General features: G+C 40.0%; 1 protein-coding gene across 1 annotated transcript in view; it reads left to right on the top strand.

The window, feature by feature from the left end:
• The window catches only part of LY75 (lymphocyte antigen 75), a 50,343-nt gene that overhangs the window by 8,150 nt on the left and 22,739 nt on the right, over window positions 1-19,454 (top strand). Inside the window, exons 7-20 of the mRNA XM_082484562.1 lie at window positions 866-1,054; window positions 1,730-1,887; window positions 2,821-2,931; window positions 4,193-4,281; window positions 4,623-4,795; window positions 4,948-5,144; window positions 6,561-6,703; window positions 12,531-12,612; window positions 13,192-13,263; window positions 14,610-14,733; window positions 15,592-15,627; window positions 15,897-16,072; window positions 17,178-17,242; window positions 18,483-18,559. Coding sequence (XP_082340688.1) covers window positions 866-1,054; window positions 1,730-1,887; window positions 2,821-2,931; window positions 4,193-4,281; window positions 4,623-4,795; window positions 4,948-5,144; window positions 6,561-6,703; window positions 12,531-12,612; window positions 13,192-13,263; window positions 14,610-14,733; window positions 15,592-15,627; window positions 15,897-16,072; window positions 17,178-17,242; window positions 18,483-18,559 — 1,692 coding nt within the window. The remainder of the gene's footprint in view (window positions 1-865; window positions 1,055-1,729; window positions 1,888-2,820; window positions 2,932-4,192; window positions 4,282-4,622; window positions 4,796-4,947; window positions 5,145-6,560; window positions 6,704-12,530; window positions 12,613-13,191; window positions 13,264-14,609; window positions 14,734-15,591; window positions 15,628-15,896; window positions 16,073-17,177; window positions 17,243-18,482; window positions 18,560-19,454) is intronic.

Raw genomic sequence — 19,454 nt, 5'->3', positions numbered from 1 at the left:
GTTCTCTCCAGCTCCCCCAGGGAAATCGTGTGCCTCTGAGGAAAAAATTTGTGAGCAGTTTAAATTCCACTAAACTGGTTCATATTTTTAAATGTTTCCTTGAAAACTAGTTGTCAAGTAACGATCCTCACCTGTTCTCTGGCTCCTCAGTGGGGTATGTAGAGTTGTTGCCAGTGTTTATACAGCGTTTTATTAATTAAAAACTGAAAATTCTTGTGATTGGTGGAGTATTTTTATAGTGTGTTTTGAACCAGAATGGCTATTAGTATATACCTTTTTCAGCATGCATTAAAAACTGTTTGACTTCTTGAATATCTTAGTTTTCAGAAGAAAAAATATTTAAAACTAAGCATTTATTTCATTGTGAGATATTCAAAATTGGTCTTATATACGGTAGTGCATATAGATAATATGCTATGCAAGTGCAAACCCCTGCCAGAACAAAACAAGCAACTTTTTACTGAAGCTGCTGTCCTGCAATGAAGTAACTTGATTTGCTTTTAATTGCTTTTGAAATCTCACCTGTAGTTACTTCTGAACCTTTCACTTACACTAAGACCAACTTAGTGTAACACATTCCAGCTTTTTACTTTCACTCCCACTAATTTCTTTCTCCTTTTGCCTACCTCATGGCCCCAAAATACTACGAATCCCCATAATGCTGCTCAGTCAAGTCTATTTGCTTGTCTGAATCGTGACCCTTTTTTAAAAAACATTACCCCTGAAGACACATGGATGCATTCTGATCGCTGCTTTCTGGCTGTTTTCAAGGTGCTGCTGGATCTCAAACGCGAAGAAAACGCCAGCCCGTTGTACTAGCCAATGTAAAACAAAACCCTCTAATTCCGTTTCTCTTCACTATTAGAGTTTTGGAGGCACTTGGATACTCGCTGTGATTCGGGCTGGCTTCCCCACCATGGCTTTTGCTACATGCTGATAGACAACCAGGCACCTTGGAGTACAGCAGATGAGTTGTGCAAAGCAAGTAAGAGTAACCTCATCAGCATACACTCATTAGCAGATGTCGAACTGGTCGTCACGAAGCTTCATAATGGTGAGTTGGGATGCTTGTAAAGGTCAAGCACCAAGTGCTGGACACCGTAAATTACAAACCACTTCCCATGTTCTAGCATATGGTTGTCATAACCTCTGGCTTTTACGTGAAGGTGCCAATGCTGAGCTTGTACCCAGGCTAGTGCTGAGTGTTGCTGTTCAGGTCCAATCCCTCTGTATTAGCCCTTGTTTTGGTTTGATCTGTTTTATTTATTTATTTATTGGGCTAACCTACTTCTAGTTGCCCAATACCTTGTGTTTGATTTTCTCATTCAAAGAGAATCGTAGATAGTTGGGTCAATATTTGACTACTGGGTCACTGAACTAATAAAGATTATCTGTACTCTGTGGTCTTATGCTTTTGTGTGCGCTCTAAAACTTAAATTTTGTTGAGCTTTTTTTGCTTGAGTGATCATTATTTGTGGTTTGGTTGTTTTCCCCCATTTGTTACCTTTCTTTGAAACTTACATTCATGAATATAAGTTAAGAAACAAGATAATGAAAATATACTGTGCATGTCTCAAATCCCCTTTCTCACTGTAAGGAAATAATGTGGCGTTTATGCTGTGCAGTATAGTGATAAAAACCTAATTTTGCTGATTTCACGTTCCTTTTAGTTTGAATTAGTTTGAATATTATTTTGAAACTATGGTATTGTCCTCATTTTAAATTACAGATGCTAAAGAGGAAATGTGGATGGGTCTCAGGAATGAAGATGTACCGACCTTGTTCAAATGGTCAGATGGCTCAGCTGTGGTTTTTACATATTGGGATCAGAACGAACCAAAAGTTCCTTTTAACAGCACTCCTAACTGTGTGTCATATTCAGGCGAGGTAGGAATACATTGTTGGGGTTTTTTTAGTTTTTTTCCGTCATAGTAGAGGCAACACTGATATGTGTAAAAGTCAAGGGGAGGGTGAAGGAGGTAACTGATTTTAACTGTATTTTAAAGATTATTCCAGAAATAATTGCTTTTGTACAAGCAAATTTCTAAAAATTGTGTAGCTTACACTTGGTAGCTCTGTACTGCGAAGAATGGACGAAATTGCTCACAGCTCTGAGACTGCCTCTGCTGTTGGCCAGCCAGTTGTCCTTGTCACTCTGCATTTTTGGGTTTACTGTATTCTCATGTGTCCGTGGCAGAGAGGTAGGAAGGAGATGGGCTGAACTATTGAAAGGAAGAGCTGGGACCAATTTGGGCCACCCTGTCTGAGGATGGGTAGCGAGATGCCTCAGTAAGAGAAGAGGGGAGCACAGACCCGAGGCGGGGGGAATGCGGTACAGGAGCAGCAAGGGGTGGGTGGGGGAAGGAGGTCACAAGGATGAGCGGAGAGGGAAGCAGGCTGTATCCCATCTCCCAGGTTCAGTAGAAAACTGGGACAAGCGTCTGTCCGTGGTGCGGTCGGGCTGGCAGCAGAGCTCGTGTGCCCCACTCCTCTGGGCTGCCTCCTCCCAGCTTCTGCGGCAAGCTGGGCAAGCTGGGCACGCTCCCTGCGCCCGCTCCCTCCCGGATCCAAGAGAGTTGGCACCACGCTGGCCTCTTCTTCCCTTTTCAGATGTGATCCAGAATCCTCCTATCTTCGCGCTTGTCGGCTTTCTCGCTCCTTTCCAAACATGCACCTATGCGTATAATCCAGGGCATCCCACCCCCGATATTTTTGCTAGAGGCATTTTGGCTTTCCCCCTTATGAAGTCTCAGCCCCTGCACTATGGAAATGGAAAGATTTTAGAGTTTTAAATAGTTTCTTCTCCTTTCCTTATCACAGTTGGGACAGTGGAGAGTCAAATCCTGTGAAGAAAAATTGAAATACGTGTGCAAGAAAAAAGGAGAGATTTTGAATGAAACAAAATCAGATAAAAGTTGTTCACTGGAAGAGGTAATAGGAAATCTGTGTTTCTTTTACTTTCACTTGGTTCAGAAACCTGCATAAAATTGCCAATTCCCTCTACTTCCCATTTCCTTCTTGCCTGTACAATAAAATCAATGGAACATTTTAGCTGAAAAAAGACATTTATATAGCATGAGCCAAATTTCTGATGCTCCTAAATAGGCTCTGGATGTATTACCACTCTGTTTATTGATGAAAGTAGTAGGAGCTTGGACCCAGGACATGATGTGTTTTATTTTTTTGTTTGGGCAAAAAAAAATTGCTTTTACTGGATATCTTATCGCTAATGCCATTTGCTTTGTGGCTTTTGCTTGAAGTATGTTTTAAAATTTAGGATAAGCACTTGGCAACATAAAGATATGCAGAGATTGATAAATGAGATTAGGTTTCTGTTACGCTTCACTTGGCTCATTTTTGTTCTTTGACTTGAATAAAGGTGAGGGGGTTGGCTGGTGGTTGTTTTGTGGGTTTTGTTTGTTTTTTTTCTTATAGTATAACATGTTACAGCATAAATAACGCTTGAAGTCTTTTCTATTTTGAACAATCTTGGGATGGCATTACTAGCTACTTCAGAGTTCTTCGGTTCAGTTTTGTGTGGCAACAGGAAACGCGTTTACTCCTTATCTTTCTTTCTGCACAAGCTCGGAGTATTTTTATTCTGTCTGTTTGGAGACTGCCAGGATGTAGAGTTATAGCTTTCTGTGCGCTTCAGCCACCAGTGGCGTTGGTAGGCTAGCAAAGAGGTAACGCATTAACGTTCCTAGAAACTTCAGTGTAAATATAGGGGAAAAGATTTGAATAATAGAGAAATTTTGTAAGTTTACACATTTTCAGTATAAAACTTTTTTTTTTTCAGCAGTAAAGAACAGTAGTAACGCCCTCTTACTATTCATCTGTTCGAATCCTAGCGTTGCGTTGGTGGAACAGCATGAAAACTCCTATTGTTTTGAATAGGATAAGGCTGTCGCCCTTGTGTTTCTCTCTCTAAATGCACATGGCAGTCAGAAGACTCAGCACAGTCGAGCTAAAACAGTGCTGTATTTTATTCCCGCGGTTGCATTATTTCTTAGAACTGTGAGTCCGAGAGTCGATGATACTGGACCTTGTATGTGGTGCACTGTATTTCTTTCTTGTCTGTGCTGTGCCAGCTTGTGGGCGATCACCAATGTGAGCAATGGTTTATTTTCTCCTGTAGAGAATGCCTAAATTAGGCTGTTATGTATAAAGGTGTCTTTCATTCTCTAACCAGGGATGGGAGAGACATGGAAACTACTGTTACAAGATTTATAAAACAGAAGTTTCATTTGGAGCACAGTGCAATCTTACAGTGATGAACAGGTAGAGCACATCTCTGTAATTTATGGGCATGTTTTACAGTATGATCCTGGAGATACAGTCAGAGATTAAAACCTCTGTATGCTAATTAGTGGTTTATAAAGAAAAAATACAATTGCTTTTGTAGCAAACCGTGTTTTCCACAGTGTGAGAGTGGTAAACCTACAGTATAAAACTTTCTTGCAAGTACGTGAATTCCCAGCCTCCTTACCCCGGGTTCAATATGAGACTGCCTGAACAGCCCCTTTGACTAACTCCTGTAATAATATGCCTGGTTTTCAAATTGACTCAATAGTTTCGGGTATTTTTCAAATATTGACTTCAATTAATTTGTGGATTTTCAGATTTGAGCAAGAATTTATAAACAGTCTAATTAGAAAACACACCAAAGTTGAAGAAAAATACTTCTGGACTGGTTTGCAGGATATTAGCCAATCAGGAATATATTCCTGGGGTACAGTGGATGGGGAAAAAGCTGAAGCTGTGACATACACTAACTGGAATTCCTTGCAACCAGGTAAATTTATCTATCGTTTTACATTGAGCAAGCACTGGAGTACTGTGTTATAGAACTCCATGGATGAAATAAAACAGTAATTCAGAGATCTATGGATTTTTTTGAAAACCTGCCAGTAGTATTAAATATGTCTTTGGTGGCTTAAATCTTAGAGTTTTCAGGAGGATGTGTGGCCATGCCCAGTGGAAAGTCTCTTGGAAAGTGGGAAACTAAGGACTGCAAAACCACCAAAGCATTTTCTATCTGCAAAAAATACATCGGGCTGCCCAAGGAGCCAGAAGTGCTCCCAAAGCCAACTGATCCCTGTCCCCCTGGGTGGCACAATGGATCTGGCCTTGCCTGCTACAAGGTAAAGCGTTATTCCTATTAGATGTTAGTTGTTCATTACTGTCTTGCGGCAAGTGTGTGATTAGCCATTTTGTGGCCTGTAACTGCTCTGAAAGGTATTTAAAAAATGTTTTATGCTGGGAGGAGGGGTTCATGTTGATTCAGGTTGACTGCCTCCAGATGTTGTCATGCGTCATCCTCGGCCAGTTCCCAAAAGACGCGGTGTGCCTCTCCTTGCTCTTTCTGTGGCCAGCTCTGCACATCAGAGCTGAGTGGGGTGACAGAATTAACCTGTGCTGCCATCTCAGGAGGAGGGTGCCGTGCCCGTGTCCTCGCCTGCTCGCCATCATCTGGCACGCAGAGACACACGGATAGGGAAGGGAAGCACTTCGCATCGCCTTCCCCCGGTCCTTGTCCTTCCTATACTCCAAGAGCTGTAGATAGGAGAGGTGGGATTTTCTCTGGTTTGAATATGGATGTCAAACGTTATCCAGAAAGTGCAGCCTCAGTTGTATTTTGCTGGTTTTGAAGTAAATAATGGAAGTAAGCAGCCATGCTGTTATCTGGAATGGCCTAAACAAGAGTGCATTTAGAAATGCAGGTTCCCCGCCCCCCCCCTCCTATTAATGATCAAATCAAGGTAAAACCAAGGCTGTTTATTGGATTATTTATTCTTTATTTATGGGCTTGGCGTCTGTAACGAACAGTGTCTGGTAAACAGCTCATGTAGCAAAGCGGGGAAAGCCAGCTTGAACGACCAGGCGGTGGGCAAGGATCCCGAAGGGCTGGTCCGGCCTGCGTGCAGCGTAGCTGTCCCGGAGCTGATGGAGGGTGACAGCTGGCCCTGGCAGTTTCCCCAAAACTCTTGTTGACCAAAGTGCAGCGTGTCTGGGCAGAGAGGTGCAGCTGATGGGGAACTGGGTTGGACTGAAGTCAAGGGGATCAAGTGGACACATTAGCTGAGGTGTCTGAGCCACATGTGCGAGTCTGATACGCGCAGGTAGCACCGGGTGTGCCGAAGAACTTTCTTCACCTGCGGCACCCAAACGGGCCCGGTTGTGGTAAAAAATAGGCTTTGCAGTTCACCGTGAATTTGAAAGAACGACATCCCGTAAAACCTGGAATTTGGCTTGCAGTTTTGGAGTGAGTTGGGTGTTGTTTTGTAAAATCTTTCTGGTAAAGCAAAACAGAGAAAGCCTGCCATATGGAATACGTTGCAGTGGAAACAAATTTTGTCAGCTAAACTTCAGAGTCTGGCTGTTGTCAAACAAACCGGGGGAAAAAAAATAAAATAATTGTTAAGAAGTCAAGCTCTCTCCCTATGGCAACACCAGTTATTCGTTCCTACCTAGGGTGGCCATATTTGGGTAGTACAGGAGCGTTTTAAAAATTCTGTCACTCGTGTCATCTTCTACTCTGATGTTTGGCTGTTGTGAAGTTCTTCCACAGTGAGAGAGTGCTGCGAACCAGGACCTGGGAAGAGGCGGAAAGGTTCTGCGAAGCCCTCGGAGGCCATCTGCCTAGTTTTAGTCACTCAGAAGAAATCAAGGCGCTTCACTCTATCCTGAGAAAAATAATCAGGTAAACAAACTAGCCACGGGCTAAAATTTTTTATTTCGGTTGCGTTGTGCAGCAGATCTCAAACGCTGCTGCTGACCCCAAATGGCAAGTATGAGATAGTGTACGGTGACTGTGTTTCCCACAGTAAAAACTGCTAGATGGGGCATTTGAACTGCTGGTCATGTCACTGCCTTCCTGGAAAATGTCAAGGGAGGACAGCTTGGGCAAATGTTTCGCATTGCTCGAGGGAGCACAGGAAAAGAGAGATTTGCTTTGAGCATCTTCCATTACATGAATTTAACTCTCTGTGTTATAATAAATGTTTCCTTCTTTATGTTGAATTTTGGCACGCCAGGTGATAGTTGTTCCTATTCTTTACTGATACATTCTTTAGAGATGAGTTATTATTTCAGTTTTTCAGCTAGGTCTCATCTTTATTCATGAAATGCTTCCTGACTAAACTGGGTGCTATCTTTTGAAAACGTGAATAATGTAGTGTCCAGCAATCTGGTTGGCACGGATCCCATTTGGCATAACTGCAATAACACTATATGGGCATTAGATGGGTGTGTTGAGTTTTCTGGTATCAACAAATTAAATGCTACATAATTTATGAGTCTAAGGCTCTATTTTTAATCAAAGGAACTGTCACTACAAAGCTTTATTAGGCATTGGTGTGATGTCAGATCCTTGTGTAACATGTTTTTTTTGATTGGCAGCGTGGTTTTTCAGAACTTTTGCCAGCTTAAACTCAAATGCTGCCAGTTATATGATCTAAATTTTTTCATCAACAAACCAAATTGGGTTTATTTCAGAAGCTGCCAATGTACAACACTGCGATTAAATTTTAAAACCTGATGACTGAAGAGATGCCTTCTTGAAAACCCATTGAACTTTTTTTAGAAGTGCACAAATCACGAAAATTACTCGATGTTTATGTTAATAAGCAACAAAAAACAAACTTGGTTGCTCTATATATAGATGGTTTAGCTTGTATAAAAGCCACTTGTGACTCCTTTGCTAAAGTGACTAAAGTCCCTAAAATAAAAATTAGTGCACAAATTATTTTTAGCTGTAGATCTTAGTATACTGTTTTGCCATCACAAATTTTGCTTTAGTGTACCTAATCTACTATGAAACATGAATAGAGAAGTGACTTATTTTCCTGCAAGTACTTGGAACTACTTTTTGGCTTGCAGACCATCTGAGGTATTAATTATAGTTAATGGCCATTTTTTATTCGGAGTTTAAAGGTGGAGACTTTTCCTGCTTTTCCAGAAAGTCAACTGACACATGATGGTACTGCAGTTCCCATATTTCAGAAAACTAGAACTTATTCCGGAAGAAGGAGAGTCCCAGTACTTCAGTGTTATTCTACCAGAACATAAAGGGAAATATATTGAGCCCAGTATGTAAATAAGTGGCAATATATATCGAACCTAGTATAAATTGACTTTGCAGTCAGTTTTGCAGTAACTGCATGTGCCACGTATAGCCCAAACCCAGTATTTTCATCTGGGTTAACCCATTTTCAAGCAGTGCAAAACTTCCTGAAGAGAAATACTACATACTTGATATTGCCTTGTCCTGGTCTTTTATATAGCGTTTGTTTGTTTAGGTAACGTAATGAAGTGTTTAAGTTAGTTATGCTTTGAAATTACTCAGAGGTGGTGATTATATAAAGTATTTTGGAGATCAAGAGTGAAGGGTGGTGTGTCTGAGAATAAACTCGTTTGAGAAAGGAGAGAAGAAACCAAGTGAATTGTTTCACCAAGAACAAATAATTTAGGTAATGGGAGAAATCATCCGAAGATAATGTTAGATGTGATTAGCTGCCGGAGTGCATGGCAGTTTGTCCGTGTTCCCTGTGTTTACATAGTGCAAACTCTGACCTAAACTATTCATTCAGTGCACTCCTTTCAGCTTGGGGAAGGAGCCACACCTTGGGTTTTTTTGGTTTCGGGTTTTTTTTTTCCCTTTGCACAGTTCTCCGGTGACTCATTGAGAACTGTTTGTTTTTAAATGTTAGCAAAAGTCAGTTTGGTTCACCAGGGAAAGGGCAGCTTGCCTAGTCCATTCTGTTCTTTACTCGGATTCCACCTTAGAGGCAAATAAGAGCTAGAATTGCTCCAGCCAAGTCAGGCGATTGCCACTGGAAAGGAAAACAAAAATTGCCTGCCAGCCTTCCCCTGGCTGAAAGAAATAGGAGATAACCTCTTTTCACGTCGAGGGACGCGATAGAGGCAGAACAGATCCGGTTCAGTTACTTCCAGTTACTGTTTTTGTGGGAGCATTCCGCAGCTTATAGCTGGCAGCGACGCTGGACGCAAGGAGAGTAACAGCTTGGATTGCTTAGAAATAACATTTCGGTGAGGACACCTTACTGGAAAGAAATCAGATGCCTTTTATATGCACAGCTCTGCTGCTGTAATTGTTCTGAATCCAGAAAGCCTCACTAACGCTTGAGTCTGCAAGGAAAAAAAACCTGACCTCATTCTCACCGCATTGGCCAGAGCAGCAAGAAAGCTGAGATGCAAGTTGTAGTAATTGCATTAATATAACTTCTCTTTTCTTCCGTTAAAGAGTAGGTGATAAGCAGGATGGGGATTCGGCTGGTGGCAGTAGCCTGTTACAGAGGGAAGAGCCGGGGGTCAAACGGGCTTCATCTATACTTTTGGGCCAGCGTTGCCTAAAATTAAATGGTGCCTTAAATTGCACCGTTAGGGGGTTAGCCCAGATGTACACGTGTTCCCTCTTGTCAAGACCTAGGTTGGACTACAAGCGGCAGTAACTTCGCTTAGGCTCTTAATCTTGTGTTGGAGCTGACATGAGGGACAGAAAAAAAGTCCTTTTTCTATTTCAGCAGTTAGAGTATGACAGTGGAAAAATTACTGGTCTATATTTCCTTCTCGTTGATCTAAACTGTATTTATCCGCTCCTGCACAACATTGAATTTTATGAAGTTTTAGTTCTGTGTGAGAGAAAAGCCGTGGGTATTCCACAGGGATTGCGGGAGATTTAGGGTCTTTCATTGTTAATCATCACAGAGTCCATTGCAAAGCACAAATTGCGCCTATTTTTCAGGTTAAAAACTCAAGATAATCTAGGTTTTAGAGGCGGTTCCAGGAACGTAGCTCCAAGAATACTCTGGCACTGATAAATCCATTTTGATACAAGTCCATAGGATGAATTTGAAATGCTTTCCAATGAGGAGAGAGATACCTAGACCACAAGCAAATTCCTTGCTGCAAGCTTAGTTGCAATGCAGAGTCTTAATTCATATTTGTCTTAAATAGTTGGCAGAATTCTCCTCTGAGGTGATAGTATAATTTCAGAGGGCTATCAAAAGTCAGCTTAAAAGTGCTATCAAGGATAGTGTAGCTGTTACTGAATTACTTGCGGTCATGTCTGAACAGTTCCAAAAGAAGCAAAAAATGTACGTTAATGTGTAAGTACCCGGTCAGCTGGAAAACATTGTTATGTTTGCAGACCAGTAATTGTAAATTGGGAGATAAGCTGGAGAAATTCTTGACCTGGCACACTTTTAAAGTTTTTGTTATTTATGTATTTATTACATAAAAGCCAAACACAAGTTGAAAGACTTTGAAAAATTGCTCTGGTTCCTCAGGTAATTACTGCAGATCCTTTCGCAATGAGCGTCTTTAATTTATCTTTTTAGTAGATATTCCTCTGTGATGATCAATTGCTTAAACCGCACTTAGCCTGTAGGTGACAATTAGGAGGGGAGGGTTAAGCAATGTCTGATTCATAATTGGAAAGAACAATCGCAGAAAAATAAAATCCTAAGGGCAAATTGCCAAAAGCCACTTAGCTGCTTGACAGCTGTGAACGTTTGGCTGACGGTTTTCCCTCTGGAGTGATACGGGGCATTTAGGCTCTTTAAAGGCTCCTTAGTGATATCATTAAAAGACTAAAGACTATTCAGTATGATAAGATCACACTACTGTGATCACACTATCGCACCAATGTCAGAAAATTAATACTGGAGTTGAGGGGGGGGGGGGAAAAAAGATTTGTCGGTAGCTCATGCTTTTCTTCCTAATGAGAACCCTACCAAATACAACGTTGTTGCCCTTCTTGGATTTCGTGTGTTTAGCCCACATACTCTGGGCTAAGCTGCTGTTTGTTGGTGCTGCACTGTCAGCCATTTCAGGCTCAACTTAGCATCTTTATGGGAATATGTGTGGAAAGGTAGTGGCACAGTCGTACCAAAGAATTTCTTAACGTTGCCCCGTGATTTCATAACATCGCTTATGCAGGTAGACCTGGGTCTGAGTCCATCCCTCCACATAACAAGGTTATTTTCATAAACTTGGAAAGTTTTGTCTTAAAATAACTTCAAGTTTGTCAGCACTACTTTTTTTTGGGAGCTGTTTCCAAACTCTGACCTCTGCTGGTCAGACATCTCTTTCCAATTTTGAGCCTAAATTTGTTTCTGAGTTGTGGTTCCTTCAGAAACAACGTCCTTTCTGCTCAAATAGCTCCTCTTCTTGGGGGTTTAGTCTCCTAATATGTTGTGAAGAATAATTATATCCTTTCCCCGCCTTTCTTTGTCAAGGCTAGACAAGAAAATAGTTAGTTCTTGTTTATAACCTAAAGTCTTGTTTCCTCCAATATCCTGTATTCCTCCTCTGTATTTGATACAACACGAATTTATGGAATAGTATTCCTGATGCAGTTTTACAAGAGCCCTGTACTTGTGGCACCGATACTTTACTATTGCTGTCAGACCACATTGATGAGAGTGCTTTTTCCACAGCTCTATTGCAGTAGGGTTTCACGTAGCCGGTGATTTCATAGAAAACTTGTGGTCTTTCTCCCCTCTGCTGCTTCCAACTGATGCCATCATTCGGTAAAGTGTCTACTGCCTGTCTTGGGCAAGGTAGAGGGTTGGAGTGAATAATCACAAACTTCAGTACTTAGCACAAAATTGATACTTTGAGATGTAGAGGTTGCAGTACAGAACTAATCTTGCAATTTGATTAGCACGTATTTCATTTTGTAATAGTGTCTTTAGATTCATAAGGAATAGTAAAAGAGTATGGTAAATGATGTTACTGCAGATTTAAGTATTTACATTGTAAACCCATTTTTTGGGCAACTCTGTATCTTGAACCATAGCTGAAATTTTGAATTTAAGCATCCCCTGTTTATGAAAAATGAAGAAGTAAAATCTAGGAAAAAAAAAATACAGTTCTGACTGTAATCCTGTAAAATGGAGTAAACTTTCTATTGCCATTCTTTTATGCAAGCACTGGAGTCAGTGGTGTTACGTGCGCATTTATGTCTGTGCCTCTCTTATGAAGGTGCATAATTGAAATATGGCCCATGCTTGGTTTGTTTTATATCACTGACAAACTTAAGGGAAATACAAAGTCAGTTATTCTGTATGAGTAGAAGTTTTCGTGTAGTTTGAGGAAGAGTATATTTGAGATGATACTGTAGAGAGAGATGACCTGAGATGGACAAGAAAAAGAGAAGTGAGGCAAATAAACACCTTGTCTGTGATTCTGGAAGAACAGTGTAGAAAAGAGACCTTTCTGTCAAGTGGCAACTGGTGAAGTGGTGATGCAGCGAACAAAGGAATTACCTCATTTAGTCAGTTTTCTCTGTGGTCAGGGAAAGACAACCCACAGATCTTCTTAAAGAAAAGTGCAGAAGAGGTCCTAGCCCTTACGCCCATTTCTCTTTGAACTGCTACAACTTGCGGTAGTAAACCTTTGGTTTTGCTGCTTGGTCCCAAGTAATGCCATGACATAGGTCAGTCTTTCTATTAAATGAGCTGAACCCTATACTTGGCTTAAGATTTTATCTTGTTCATTTACAGCAACGACAGATGGGTATGGATTGGAATGAATAAGAGGAGTCCAGATTCTTTGGGAACTTGGCAATGGAGTGACGATAAACCCGTAAGTTAACTTTTAACCAGGAAATGTCATGTCCTGATTTGTTTCAGCCTGGACTGCATTGAAAGTAAATTGTTAAATATTTTAATTAAAATATGGCAGATCCTTCAACAGATGAATGATTCAGAAGAAGATTGTGCACTTAAGAGCTGCCATCCAGGCAGATTTCCAATTAAAAATGTATCTTTAATAAGGTTAACCTGATTTCTGTCTCTATTGCATTAAAATATTTTAACAGAAATACAGTAGTAAACATCTAAGAACTGGTGGAGAGAACAAGATGTCTTCATGCCACAACAGAGGGGAGGGTTTACCAGTTCATCTCCTTGATATGTCAGACTTCTCCAAAAAATATCTTCCCCACTGTAATTTATTTATTTGCCTGAAATTGTGAGTTCTTTTCCTCTCTTCCCTCATAATAACAGGTACGCAGACTCAAAACTGAACCAGTAACTGCCATTTAACGCCTATTTTAATAGTGATAAACGTAATGGGATCTCAGGTTTGAATGGTTATCTCTGGGGATTACTGTAGCACAAATAGTCATAAAGTAATGATTCTTTCATCCTGTCCATCCTGTAGGTAACTAGTGTTGTTATGCCACTTGATTATCTGGAAGATGAATATGATACAAGAGACTGTGCTGCATTAAAGGTTAGTTTCAAGGTTTTTAATAACAGCATACATGTTTTTACATGGAAGTACTTGGAAAAAATAGTTTTGCCAGCCAGATATTGAATTTAGGTTGCCTAAATCCAGGGTGATTTCTTTGCATAGTGAAAAAGTTGCTAGTATTCCCTTTATCAGCTACACCTATTGTAATTTTTCCCTTATTCAAGAGGTTTTTTTATGAACCAAGTGCTGTGCTAATGATAACCTTTCATAAGACTTCTTTTGAACCACAAAATATTTTGGTAACGGTGCTATTCTCTATTGCGTAATGCTATACTATGTATCTCTTGTATATTACACATAACACTTAAGGATGTAACATGGAGTCTAAAACAAAAGAGCAGACAGAGCTCTACCAGTAACTTCTAAACTCTCGAATAGTTTTTCTGAACTGCAAATTAAGAAAATGTTTGAAACCTAAAGTAGAGGAATGCAGTAGCCAGGATAGAGCGTGTGTTTGTGTTTATTGTGTATATTTCCTTGTTTGCTTGTGAAATAGCCTTTAAGTGCTTTGTCGGTTTCTAATTCAAAGCGTCAGGCCTCTGCTTAATTCCTAATTACGTTCTTCATTGCTTAATTTTGTCTTGATGGCACGAGTTTTAAAATGGCCTTTAACTTTTCTGAAGCATCACCTGACTTCTTATAAGATCATTCCAATACCACCCCTTCCTTTAACCCAATTAGATGGACCTCTGCTTTTAGGATTTGCTGAAGGAAAGGATAGTTGCATCTCTTTGCTTCTGTTCACAGCCGTTTCCCCTCATTCTCTTCTGTGTTCGTGACCCCAGGCCAAGAAGCTGTCAGCATTAAGCTACTAAAAATTTTAGGCAAGAGGAGAGAAATTTGAAGGGGACACTGCAAATGATAAAAAATTCTCCTTGTTGGAGAGATTGGCAAGAGTGAAGTCAAGTTTTAAGCTTGATTGTGAGAAATAGTCTTAAATAAGAAAGATTATTTCTATGCCGGTTCAGATGGTTGCTTCTTTTGAGCAGAAATGCCAATTGTTTCAGGGCAACAGATAATTCAATAATTAGCATCAATGAGGTCCTGTGCACTACAAAAAAGCAAAGAAACATTGCAAGAAGAGACTTTTGTATGTAGACTGACTTAAGTCCTTTACCTAATTGCTTCACAAACTTGGCTAGCATGGAGAATTGTAGTTGAAGAGTTACAGTTGTATACGCTCATTTTCTGCAAAATAAGTTGTGGGACTGAAACCTCAGTAAAATATACTGACTTTGCCAAGGTACCTTTTTAATACGGTTTCATTTCTCGTTTCAGAGGCCTATGCCATACTAACTCCGTTCTCTGTTTCTACTTTTATACAGACCTCTCAGTTTTCACGGAGATCATTTTGGAGATTTTATTTCCACGAAGGCAGAGACCTGGAATTTTACTTTAAGCCTTTTGATTGCGAAGCTAAACTTGAATGGGTCTGTCAGATAACAAAAGGTAAACTCCAGTTACATCCATTTATTCCTATAAAATAGTGTATTATTTATTACCACTGACTTGTCATTATTGCCCAATAACAGAAACTTTGCAAACAATATTTTTGTTGTTTCCTTTCTGAGCTGTTAAGAGGTCAGTACGTGAGGTCTCTCACCTATGTCACATACAAACAGACGTGCATTTTTCAAAGTGCACTTTCAAAGTGAATATTCAAAGATACATCAGAAAATGACCATGAGGAGGATGCAGTGTCACTGCTGCCATATGCTTTCTTGTCCCATGAAGCGAGAAGTGGCTTCTTATTAGGTGAGGTGATAAAACCCACCGAGTTGCAGCATTTGTGGACTTCGCTTAATCTTTCTGATGTCTGACCACAGACTTCTTGGGTGTACAGTCTGCTTCAACCTTCGGTGAATTAGCCGCCTTCTGGTAAAACTGGAGTACTAGCTCCTCCTTGTAGCGAGACGAGGACTGGGAACACGAAAGAATGGCACGGCATATCTGCAGAGATCCAGGTTTTTTCCATGCAGAATGAAAAGTGCTGTAATCCAATGGGCTTTTACGTTTTGGTTGTTCATTAAAAGGCATTTGAGGGGTTGAAACTTTTTGTTGCGGGGAGATACAGGTAGATATACTACTTTGATGCTTGTATTGTGCTTGGGAGGAAAAAAAGCCCCAGTTGTTTAAGACCGAGGTATGCAAAACTCCCATTAGTTTTACGTGAGCTTATTTTAAACTATTAAACCTTATTTTAAACTATTAAAAGCATGAATACTATACATCAAGTCCATTATTGGTGACCACAGTCTTGTTAGAAGGTGAACTTGAAGTGTCTGTTCCTTTTTTCACTCTGGACAGGTAGCACTCCAAAGACACCCGAGTGGTACATACCAGGTAAATGCACTTTTTTGCATATTCTTCTGCTATGTCTATATAGTTGTTAATACTCTATATCTTTCCTTAGTTTTGTTATGTTACTACTGTAAACACCTGTTTGATACCGGTAAAGTTCATGACTGATAGACTTAGAATCTGAGAGCTCAGAATGCAAGGAGTGTTGGTTCTTCCCAGTGTCAATCTGAAATTTCTCATTATATTCAGAAAACAAAAGGCTGAGTGTTTCAGAACTTATTTCTTATGTGTGTGGTATTTCTTCTGCGTAGATGAAATTGGAATTCATGGAGCCCCACTTGTTGTTGATGGAGCTGAGCTGTGGTTTGTACCAGATAAAAACCTGAGCTTCCAGGAAGCTATTTTCTACTGTCAAAAAAATGATAGTGATTTAGCCTCTGTGGATTCTTACCCAAAACTCAGGACAATACTATCCCAAATAGAAAAGGTAAGGAGGTGTAATCTGTCTAACGGATACTTTCCACTGTAGGGAAATTTCTTGCCAGTTCTTCCAATATAAGAAAATGTCAATGCTTAATTTTTTTTCTTTTCCTGTTGGCCTTAATAGTTTTTAATCATACATACAAGGAAAAGATGAGTGGAAAGAGAATTATTTTAATGTCAGTCTTGTAAAAGAATTTTTTTAAAAAAGCAGCCTTAACAACACGGGGGGAAAAAACCCCTCATCTCCAAATGGAGAGAAATCATCATAACAGGACCACCATGTAAGCATCCCATCGTCTGCAAATACTTCACTAACAGTTGTGCCAGTTCTTAGTTTTGTGCATGGGACAGCACATCATTTTTCACCTGATGAGAGAATTTAATTAGAAATGCGTTGGTGGTCTGATAGCCTTTACTGAAAGGGGTTTGTGGTGTTCATAGCATCAAAGTGCATTCTTTTAAGGAATCTTACCAAAACATTTCAAGTTTCAGAAACAGTTCGAGTTTCAGCACCTCTGTTACTGCCTTTCTTCAGTGGTACTGCTTGTGAGGCAACAATACTTTCTGAAATTGGCAGCTTGCAAGCCCTCTTCGTGAACTTTCTCCTGACAAGACGTTACCTGCAAGGAGAAATTACAAGACAGGAGAAATCGAGGCTTTGACCTGCTAAATCTCTATAGGCTTTTCATGAACTATTTGTTGTTAGGCTATCTGCTGGAAGAACAGCATTATTCTGAAGAAGAAAGGAACAACATCAGCTTTAGGCAGCTTGCAGCTATGTCCTGGTTATCTGGTAGAGTTCTGCTATGAATTTTGTGGGAAAGATATATCTAGCACACACTTAGGACAGTGCTGCAAGACTTTCTGGAGCTTTACCCAGCAGAGTGGAAAATGTGGGCTTTTTTTTCTAGTATGTGTTTGGGTCCCTCTACTTGGCACATCTGTCTCAAACTGTATCCTTTCCTATTGTCGAAGAATAGTAATTCCTGCACATTTTAGAAACGTTTAAAATCAAAATTAATTTTGTCAGTGATTTATCCTTGGTAGAGTCTGGAGCTCTTTCTCTATGGATTGTAAAATACTGGGTTTTTTGTTCTTTATTTCCACAGTTATCGAACAGCGAACAGAAGTGGTGGCTGAAGTTTATTGATTATGGCTACAGCTATCATTCACCGTATGTAGAATAATTATGGGATGCTTTATTGTAAGCTTTGTTGGTGTGCTTTTTAAGAATATAGTTAACTGGAATAGTTTCCCAAGGAAAATATTTTATCCCCAAATCTGTAAAACATTACTTCTTCTGTATCATCCCCAAGAAGTAAGGTAAATAATTTGAACTAAGATAGAAAACAATATGGCATTATTCAGTGACCACTGTTGTCTGCTTTTGTTCACATGTGCCTCGTCTATTCTTGCCATCCTAAACTCAGGTGGTAGAGTACCTAAAACAGAGAGTAGAACTGTGTAGTGCTCAGACAAAGCAAATAGTGGTTAAGACAGTATCTGTGTACAACTAGAAAGTGGGTCTATTTAAAAATATTGTTGAAATATTTTCATTAGCTGCCTAATTCTGAGTTCTATTCCCACTACAAGCATTACCAACATCAGAAATTTAATTCAAAATAACAATAACTACTGAATTCATAATGCCTTTCTTGTGTGACTCAGAGCCTCTAAATTTCAGGTTGTTGGGCTTTGACATCTTAATCTTGTCATGTGAATCCTTGAAATCTGTGGTCCTAATAGCTAATATATTCCATTTATCTTTAAAATGCTTTTAATGGATTTTTAAGCTCACTTCTATGTTCTGTTAAAAATTGGTGAAGAAAAAAAAAAAAAATCTGAAGAAACCCTGTCTGAGAGTAGCTGAGAAATACGTGAGACCAGGCAATGTGAAATTGGTTTAAGACATCACTCTTCCAGTTAGGTAATGCCAAAGTCTTGGAGGCCTTATAGTATACCCCTGTAGAGCTGAGGTGACTCAGAGCAAACATTGCCTCGTGCCCGTTCATGGCTGCAGCGAAGGACCACAGGCTTCTTACAAGGAAAATTCTTCACTTGCAAAACGCTAGAGCAATATCCTGCTTTGACAATGAAACAGGGGCTGTTGCCCGTTCTCCTCGCTTGCCCTGGCAAGGTGCCAGCGACTGTAGCGTGGTGCTAAATAACCTCCTACCCCCGTTCTGCACATCTCCGCAAATCAGTTAATTTGGGCAAGGTGCATAACTACTGAACCTACCACATATTTGTTCCTTGTCTAGTTTTTCCCCCCTCTGTCCTTTCCAGTGTTGTAGGGCATCTCCTAGAAACAGTTACCAGCCCAATTTTTTGTTTGCACTGGCTCTGTTGCTATCAGAGTTTCCACTTGAAGATCACACTGGATTGGAGATTGACTCTGAAATGTTTGTATCCAGTTTACAGTTATTTTCACGCTTCCATGATCGATTCCTGAGGGACTGCTGGTATGTTTCTAGAAAGAACTGGTATAGAGGTAAGGTTGTTTTTATTTTTTCACCCCTCTCTGTCAAATTTTTGGGGTTTTTTACATAAAATAATAATTACTCTTCTGCCCAAACTCTTAAATTGAATGTAAACTCATATTGAATTAGGAGTGAATAGCTTCTTGACGATAATCTGATTGAATTTTGAATCATTTATTTCTCCCTTGTGGGAGAAGCCTTGATAATATTTCTTGGTGACCAGGGGCAAACCTGGATTCAGATGACAGTTTTTTATGATTGATTGTCACTCTTTTTTGCGGCATAAATTGACCAGCTGAAATCTGGTTTTGGTGGTTACCTTTATGTGTTTATGCTACATACTCCGAGCTCTGGAAATTAAGTCTTAGTGTTAGTTAGAGGAGCTTGACTGAATACTTGCAACCACTATATGCATCTGGAGATGCAAATTGCATCAAGTAGTGGAGTCATACTGGAAGAGGTACACAAAGTAATGGAAATGCCACCTGGTGGTACTTGAAGCTTCGTATTTCCTTTTTTAAACACTGTTTTGTATTGAGGAAAACGTATAACGCCTGGAGAACAATTAGTTCCTCCTGTCTACTCCCATTTCCACTTGAAAGCACGTTATTCTGTTGTGTCTTGCTGATGTGTTTTCATCACTGTTAGCCAAAAATTGCTCTTGATTAGGAAGCCAGTCCAGTTACTGTAGGAGTCACGTAGAGCAGTACAGACCAGATGCTCTCCGTATGGATGTTGAAGGATTCCTTTTGGCTTTCATGACCTTTAGGTCACGTACCCCCGATGCCAGAATATGAGATTAGTCCTCATATTCAAAATCTTTGTATTTTGTGATTTTTTTTTTTTTTTTTTCTGTTTGAAGTTTCCTCTGCCTGTATGACGTGTTACTACTGGAAGTAAAGGATC

The sequence above is a fragment of the Vanellus vanellus genome (assembly GCF_965231255.1).
Source record: "Vanellus vanellus genome assembly, chromosome: 5".
NCBI classification, from domain to species: Eukaryota; Metazoa; Chordata; class Aves; order Charadriiformes; family Charadriidae; genus Vanellus; species Vanellus vanellus.
Note: the sequence above shows the minus strand (reverse complement) of the source record. Positions and strands in the feature narration are given on the sequence as shown.